Source organism: Aotus nancymaae, unplaced genomic scaffold (genome assembly GCF_030222135.1).
Source record: "Aotus nancymaae isolate 86718 unplaced genomic scaffold, 86718_ANA_hifiasm-v0.15.2.pri h1tg000016l, whole genome shotgun sequence".
In the NCBI taxonomy this organism is placed as follows: Eukaryota; Metazoa; Chordata; class Mammalia; order Primates; family Aotidae; genus Aotus; species Aotus nancymaae.
The window spans coordinates 37,215,233-37,223,760 of NW_026988428.1; the positions used below are offsets into that span (position 1 = coordinate 37,215,233).

At 49.1% G+C, this 8,528-nt stretch overlaps 1 protein-coding gene across 4 annotated transcripts; it reads left to right on the forward strand.

Moving 5' to 3' along the window:
- The first annotated feature begins 244 nt into the window (after positions 1–244).
- On the forward strand, positions 245–6,371 carry PRR13 (proline rich 13). Of its 4 annotated transcripts, none has more exons than XM_012450326.3 (4): positions 245–324; positions 1,225–1,263; positions 2,329–2,702; positions 6,055–6,371. In XM_012450326.3, exons 2-4 carry the CDS (start codon positions 1,245–1,247, stop codon positions 6,088–6,090), a joined length of 429 nt encoding a protein of 142 aa, XP_012305749.1. In that variant the 5' UTR covers positions 245–324; positions 1,225–1,244; the 3' UTR covers positions 6,091–6,371. The 4 variants fall into 4 exon arrangements, with proteins under 4 accessions (XP_012305749.1, XP_012305750.1, XP_012305751.1 ...); XM_012450327.3 differs by having other exon boundaries at positions 265–332; XM_012450328.3 differs by having other exon boundaries at positions 308–371.
- The last annotated feature ends 2,157 nt before the right edge of the window (positions 6,372–8,528 follow it).

The following is an 8,528-nucleotide window of genomic DNA, read 5'->3' on the forward strand; positions in this document are numbered from 1 at the left end:
CTTCTCGGTGTTTCTAGGACTTTGCCCAGCAGCTAGCCCCACCCCCTCTAGCGCTGTCCGCCTAGCCCCTCCCCCATGAGATTTCCGGCTTCTCTGTACCGGTCTAGCAGTATAGGACTCGGCTCCGCCCCTAGAATAACTGTTTCCTCCTCAGGCGAACTAGAGTAATTGATTAGTCTGTTGTCCAATCATCAGCCGAGTGGTCACATAATTACCAATTAGGCAGTAGCAGAGGCGGGTGCCGAAGCATGGGGTCTGTGTGACTAGGAAGTGAAAGCCAAGACTGGGAAGGAGAACGCGTCAAGCCCAGGCGGTGGTGGAAAGGTGAAGGGGTATCTGGATTTCCTAACTTTTTCCTTTTCCATTACTGGGTAAAGAGTCCCTTTACAGCTTGGGGCTAGGATCTTCATTTGCCTTTTTTCATTTTTGGAGGAAGAGGGCTGTGGCCACATATTTAAGGTTCTTGAGCAACTTCCCTCTTACTTTGCCTCGAGGCGTATCCTTTTCTTAGCCTAAGGTGGGGGTCCTCCCCAGCAGAGAAAGTTGTCTGAGATCCTTTCCTACTCTGTGGGTGGTTAAAGGCCTCCGGACTCAGTTCCAGGGAAAGGGAGATGAGTGATGGGGGGCCGAGACTCGCGGGCTCTGCTCTTCTTCTGAGGAGTTAGATGCTTCTACCTGGGGCCAGAGGCAGTGGAAGGTGGAGGGGCCCTGGGAACTAGACTCCTGTGTTAGGAATTAAGTAGGTATTGAGGGCGAAGGAACAAGTGGAAAGAGACTTTTTTTTTTTTTTGAGACGGAGTCTTGCTCTGTCACCCAGGCTGGAGTGCAGTGGCACAATCTCGGCTCACTGCAATCTCTGCCTCCCGGGTTCAAGCGATTCTCCCTGCCTTAACCTCCGGAGTAGCTGGGAGTACAGGCATCCGCCACTGTGCCCAGCTAATTTTTGCATTTTTAGTAGAGACGGGGTTTCACCATCTTGGCCAGGCTGGTCTCGAACTCCTGACTTCGTGATTTACCCGCCTTGGCCTCCCAAAGTGCTGGTATTACAGGCGGGAGCCACCGCGCCCGGCCAGAAAAAAGACATTTCTTATGTGGAAGTTGTGGTAGTTCTCCAGGTAGGAGAGCCCACTGTGGGGCGGAAGACGTTGGGGCTGGGCTCCGGTGCTAAGTCCACTTCCTACCTCTAGACCGTCATCTTTTTTTGCCTTATTTCTTTACCCTCAGGGTGGAGGACACACCTAAACATGTGGAACCCCAATGCTGGTAGGTATTTGGGGGTTCTGTTCCACCCCAACCCTTTTTCTGATGGGTCCTATAGCAGGAAGTTTCTGTATCAGCTCCCCCGCCTCCACCCGCCGCACCCGCCGTACCCGCCGCACCCGCCGCACCCGTACCCGCCGCACCCGCCGCACCCGCACCCGCCACACACGCTGTACCCGCTGCACCCGCTGTACCCGCCGCACCCGCACCTGCCGCACCCGCACCCGCCGTACCCGCCGCACCCGCCGTACCCGCCGCACCCGCCGCACCCGCTGTACCCGCCGCACCCGCCGCACCCGTACCCGCCGCACCCGCCGCACCCGTACCCGCACCCGCCACACCCGCTGTACCCGCCGCACCCGCTGTACCCGCCGCACCCGCACCTGCCGCACCCGCACCCGCCGTACCCGCCGCACCCGCCGCACCCGCCGCACCCGCTGTACCCGCCGCACCCGCACCCGCTGTACCCGCCGCACCCGCACCCGTCACACCCGCTGTACCCGCCGCACCCGCACCCGCTGTACCCGCCGCACCCGCCGCACCCGCTGAACCCGCTGTACCCACCCCACCCGCAAAAGCAAAGTCCTTGGTCTACAACTGATCAGTGCTTTTTAATTTAATTTAATTTTAGTTATTTTTGAGACGGAGTCTCTCTCACCCAGCTGACTGCCATGTCGGGTTCTCGGCTCACTGCAACCTCCATCTCCTGGGTCGAAGCGATTATTTTGTGAGATGGTGTTTCACTATGTTGGCCAGGCTGGTCTACAACTCCTGGCCTCATGTGATGTGCCCACCTCGGCCTCCCAAAGTGTTAGGATTACAGGCGTGAGTCACAGTGCCTGGCCGGATCAGTGCTTTTGTCTTCCTCAGAGTTCACTGTCTCCCTCTTCTCCCCAGCCTTCTAGGGACATTCCCCCTTTTCTCCCCAACTCTGGTTTTTTCTCCTACCCTCCATTCTCTTTTGTCACCTTTCCATTTCCCTTTAAGTATTGGGTGAGAAAGTGAATCTCTTTTTTTTTGTGGTTTGTTGTTGGAATTCTAATGCTTATTCTCTGCTTCTTCCACCAGGGCAGCCAGGGCCAAATCCATATCCCCCCAACATCGGGTGCCCTGGAAGTTCCAATCCTGCCCACCCACCACCTGTCAATCCATCCTTTCCCCCAGGCCCTTATCCTCCTCCCCCAGGAGCTCCCCACTACAATCCAGTTTCCCCCCCATGTGGGCCCCCTCTTCCTGTGCCACAGCCAGGGTATCCAGGATGCCAACCCTCTGGTCCCTACCCTCCTCCATACCCACCCCCTGCCCCTGGAATGCCTCCTGTGAATCCCTTGGCTCCTGGCATGGTTGGACCAACAGTGATAGTGGACAAGAAGATGCAGAAGAAAATGAAGAAAGCTCATAAAAAGATGCACAAGCACCACAAGCACCACAAGCATGGCAAGGTCAGTACCCTCTGGGGCCTGGTGAGGGAAGGGGTGCCCCCTCAGAAGGACCAGGTGGGCAGGGTTGGGGTGTGAAGGATTCACATTCTGTGAACATGGGTATGACGATTGTGTCAATCTGGTAGATGATTCTTCTTCCTTTTTATAAAAGATTGCTACTCGGAAGAATCCGATTATCTTGAAAAGAAACATCAGGCTTCTCTTATCTGGAGGGAGCTAGGGTGAGCCTTAGAATGGATTTTAGAATCAAAAGCCACATCTTGTCTGCCCTACTGTCTCCCAGAACTTTTGTTCCCCCCAGGTGCATATTCGAGCAAGTTGGACATACCCACTGACATTGTCAAAATAGCAAAGTCCTTTGACAAAGCAAAGTCTCATAATAATTGACAGAATAATAATCTGGCCCTAGTTCCTGGAGTTCTTTCTTTCGGTGTTCTTAAGGCGTTGTTTTAATTACATGGGCCCTTTGCCCTATCATCCAGCAGAAAAAATGGAGACATGAGCAGCAGTGACTCAGCCTCTAACAAAACATAGGACTCAGCCTCTAACAAAACATAGGACTAAAGAGGTTTTAAACTCAGCCCCAAGGCTAAGTATCTTTGTTTCCGAGGAGTGTTAAAAATTAGCAGGCCAGGTGCAGTGGCTCACGCCTGTAATCCCAGCACTTTGGGAGGCTGAGGCGGGCAGATCACGAGGTCAAGAGATCGAGACCATCCTGGCCAACATGGTGAAACCCCATCTCTACTAAAAATACAAAAAAATTAGCTGGGCGTGGTGGCGCATGCCTGTAGTCCCAGCTACTTGGGAGGCTGAGGCAGGAGAATTTCTTGAACCCGGGAGGTGGAGGTTGCAGTGAGCTGAGGTCGCTCGCGCCACTGCACTCCAGCCTGGTGCCTGATGACGGAGTAAGACTCTTGTCTCAAAAAAAAAAAAAAAAAAAAAAAATTAGCAAGTGTGGCCAGGCACGGTGGCTCACGCCTGTAATCCCAGCACTTTGGGAGGCTGAGGCAGGGGGATCACTTGAGGTCTGGAGTTCCAGACTAGCCTAGGCAACATGGTGAAACCCCATCTCTACTAAAAATACAAAAAAAAATTAGGCCGGGCGTGGTGGCTCACGCCTGTAATCCCAGCACTTTGGGAGGCTGAGGCGGGTGGATCACGAGGTCAAGAGATCAAGACCATCCTGGTCAACATGGTGAAAGCCCGTCCCTACTAAAAATACAAAAAATTAGCTGGGCATGGTGGCGCATGCCTGTAATCCCAGCTACTCAGGAGGCTGAGGCAGGAGAATTGCCTGAACCCAGGAGGCGGAGGTTGCGGTGAGCCGAGATCGCGCCATTGCACTCCAGCCTGGGTAACAAGAGCGAAACTCTGTCTCAAAAAAAAAAAAAAAAAAAATTAGCTTGGTGTGGTGGCGTGTGCCTGTAATCCCAGCCACTCAGGAGGCTGAGTCAGGCAAATTGCTTGAACCTGGGAGGTGGAGGTTTCAGTCAGCTGAGATTGCGCCACTGCACTCCAGCCTGGGGTGACAGACAAGACTCTATCTAAAAAATAAATAAAAATAAAAATAGCTGGCTCAGTCCTGTAATCCCACCACTTTGAGAGGCTGAGGCGGGTGGATCATGAGGTTAGGAGTTCAAGACCAGCCTGGCCAATATGGTGAAACCCTGTCTCTACTAAAAATACAAAAAGTACCCAGGCATGGTGGCGTGTGCCTGTAGTCCCAGCTACTCGGGAGGCTGAGACAGAAGAATCCCTTGAACTCAGGAGGCGGAGGTTGCAGTGCACCAAGATTGCGCCACTGCACTCCAGCCTGGGCAACAGTGAGACTCTGTCTCAAAAAAAAATAGATAAAATAAAAATAGCAAGGGTAAAAGCAACTCTGAGGACAACTCTGGAAGGATTAAGCCAATCTGCAACTTGATGAGGCCTTATTTACATTTAACTGCCCAGTATTTATTTGTCTTATGGATTCCAATTCCTGATTCTGGGTCTTTGAAGTCTGAAGAGAAGTGAGATTGAGTGGGGAAGAAGGGGAGAAATTACCTTGGAGAGACTGAAATTTTACTTTAGTTTTTTGAGACAGAATCTCAGTCTGTGGCCAGGCTAGAGTGCAGTGACATGATCTTGGCTCACTGCAACTTCCACCTCCTGGGTTCAAGCAATTTTCCTGCCTCAGCCTCTCAAGTAGCTGGGACTACAGGTGTGTGCCACCACATGCCTGGCTAATTTTTTTTTTTTTTGGGACGGAGGCTGGAGTGCAGTGGCATGATCTCGGCTCATGGTAACCTCTGCCACCCGGGTTCAAGCGATTCTCCTGCCTCAACCTCCCCAAGTAGCTGGGACTACAGGTGTGTGCTACCACACCTGGCTAATTTTTGTATTTTTAGTAGTGATGGGATTTCATTATGTTGGTCAGTTGACCTGGATCTCTTGACCTTGTGATCCGCCTGCCTCAGCCTCCGAAAGTGCTGGGATTACAGGCATGAGCCACCGCACCCGGTCAATTTCTGTATTTTTTTTGTTTTTCTTTTTTCTTTTTTTTTTTAGCCAAAAGGTGCCGTTCAGAATTTTTTTTTTTCTTAACTCCTTCCAGCATGTTTTTTTTTTTAATTTTTAAATTTTTTTCAAATTTCTGTATTTTTTTTTTTTAGTAGAGACTGGCTTTCACCATGTTGACCAGAATGGTCTGCATCTTTTGACCTCATGATCTGCCCACTTCGGCTTCCCAAAGTGCTGTGATTACAGGCGTGAGCCACCACGGCTGGCTGAAAACTGTTTTTATTTAATAACCGTAGCATTGCTGGGAGTATATGCATAAGGAGCCTTGAGTAGAACTCCCACCCTTTTCTTACGTCTTCCCCACTTTTTCCCATTATGCTTGGGAAAAAGTAGAGATACATGCACACACAGCTGCTGTTTCTACTCTCTTTTCTTAGTTTTAGAGAATCTAATTTCTTAAAATCATAGGACTTTGCATGCAGCTCATTGGCTCTTAAGCATTTATAAGGTGCGGCTGGTTTCCTAGTACTATACTATGCTTGTGCCTGTAATTTATTCCTTCCCTAGGCATCAACTCAGGTAAAGAAAGTTGGAAATTTCCTCCAAAGTCAATATGTTAAATTTGTTAAATTCTGTGTGACAATTTAGGATGGTTTAATCCTGTATGCTCACTGCTGAAGGGGAAACCCTTACTTTTGTTTAGGTACAGTCTGCTCAAGACTCTTGACCTTCTTAGGGAAGCAAGGGATACTTGGGTGGAGGGGTGGGGCCAAAGAATGGCCCATAGAGTGATGAAAGGTCATTTGGATCTGATGCTATCTCCTTTCCCCTTTCCCCTTTCCCCTTGCAGCATTCCTCCTCCTCTTCCAGCAGTGACTCTGACTGAATACAGGCCCTGGACCCTTCCCTCAAGTCTCACCAGTTCTGCTCTCCCATCAAGCTTCAGATGCCATGTTATACTGGGGGAAAGTAGCCCTTGTGCTCCCTTCCCCCACCCCCACCTGAACCTCACCCTGCTGTTCAGCCCTGAGTGCCTAGGGAAAATGGGAAGAGGATTGCCATGGCATGGCTGTCCTCTTGCTCCTGGGATAGATCATATAGCTAATGAGTTTATCAGGGGAGCTATTTTTTTGAAGATGATGAACTAAATGTTGATGACAAGTTTGAGATCTGTAAAATGTGATTTTTACTTCCTCTTATAATACTTGTGATTGAGGGGTTTGTGGAAATTTAATTATGATGAAGAACCTCTATCTTTTTTGTAATGTTGGCGTGCTTGGAGAATTTAGTGGCAAATACATTCCCCAGCAGGCCTTTTGTTGGTTGCACTAACTGCAAGGTTGCTGGGAAGTAGAGTCCGTTTGATCGATGAGCTTTGACTGCCATTTTGGAACCTCACCTCTCCTCCTTAGCCCAATATACTGTGTCAGGTCCTATTCTCATTCTCCAGCTCTCAGTCCAAATAAAATTATTTCTCCTGGTCTCTGTTCACCTGTGCCATCACCTTGCCTGGGCATGGCACATTCTACTACTTTTGCTAAACTTCCACAGACCCTTTAAAGTGTATCAGTTTTATAGAAGAGAACCAGAGCATCAGTGAGGAAGACACTGTATGATTCCTATGTTTGTTTGCTTTTTTTTTTTTTTGAGACGGAGTTTCACTCTTGTTGCCCAGGCTGGAGTGCAATGGCACAATCTCAGCTTAATACAACCTCCATCTCCCAGGTTCAAGCAATTCTCCTGCCTCAGCTTCCTGAGTAGCTGGGACTACAGGCATCCACCACCACGCCTGGCTAATTTTGTATTTTTAGTAAAGACTAAAAATAGTTTCTCCATGTTGGTCAGGCTGGTCTTGAACTCCCAACCTCAGGTGATCCACCCATCTCGGCCTCCCAAGCTGCTGGGATTACAGGCATGAGCCACTGCGCCTGGCCGATTCCTATGTTTCTTAAGTGGGAGGACTCTTCAAAATTGGTTCAGGCATAGTGGCATAGAAGACAATCTTTATTGTCTTCCCTTGGGTGAATGGATATACAGCTTTAGTTTATGTTTTCATATATGCTACAGAGGTTCTTAACCTTGATTGCCTACCAGCTATGAGACAGGAATTTGGGGCTCAGTATTTTTATTTAAAAAAAAATTTTCCTGAGACTTTTTATTTTTATTTATGTATTTATTTATTTTGAGATGGAGTTTTGCTCTTGTTGCCCAGGCTGGAATGCAATGGCACAATCTCGGCTCACTGTAACCTCTGCCTCTTGGGTTCAAGCGATTCTCCTGCCCCAGCTTCCCAAGTAGCTGGGACTACAGGCACCTGCCACCATGCCCAGTTAATTTAGTATTTTTAGTAGAGATGGGGTTTCACCATGTTGGTCAGTCAGGCTGGTCTTGAACTCCTGACCTCAGGTGATCCACCTGCCTTGGCCTCCCAAAGTGCTGGGATTACAGGCTTGAGCGACTGCACCCTGCTAAGACTTTCAATGTGTCCCTACAAATCAGTATATTTAAGAAACTGAGTAATTCTGATACACAGCTAAACTTGGAGTGCTGCTGATTTACCATATACCATGCACAGTACTATACATAGAGTTCTCCAAGATCTGTTGAGTGGAGGAAAAAGACATCTAAGAGAACTGATTAATAAAGATAGGCCCTATAAAATATAAGGGGGAGGCCGGGCACGGTGGTGCGTGCTTGTAATCCTGGCATTTTGGGAGGCTGAGGCTGGTGGATCACTTGAGGTCAGGAGTTTGAGACCAGCCTGGCCAACATAGTCAAACCCCATCTCTACTAAAAATATAAAAATTAGCTGGGCGTGGCGACAGGCACCTGTAATCCCAGCTATTTGGGAGGCTGAGGCAGGAGAATTACTTGAACCTAGGAGGTGGAGGTTGCAGTGAGCCAAGATTGCACCACTACACTCTAGCCTGGGTGACAGAGTAAGACTCTGTCTCAAAAAAAAATCAGAGGGAGAAAGAATTCTCATTGGGAGAGGAGGGAGGAGTGAAAGATGACTTCACAGAAGAAGTGACATTTGAACTACCTCTTGGCCTTCGGTGTGAAAAGTATGGGTAGAAAAAAATAGAAGAATGGATTTCCCAAGTGGATGGTAAAGAGCTGGGAAAGTCATGTGCTTACTTTGAAAGTCATAAAGCTGCACAGCATGTTTGGGAATCACAGGTATCCCAGTGTGGCTAGATTGGTTTTCTGGAAAATAGTTTGAGAAAAATGCCGTTTTCTAGGTGCAAAAGCCACAAAGATAAATAAGGCAGCTCCTACCCTCCATGACCTGCAAGATCTAATGAAGCAGACAAATGTGAATAC

Excerpts from the sequence above, each read along its gene's own strand:
- PRR13 (XM_012450326.3), top strand. Across the intron at positions 2,703-6,054 it reads AGCACCACAAGCATGGCAAG|CATTCCTCCTCCTCTTCCAG; the intron begins GTCAGTACCCTC and ends TTCCCCTTGCAG.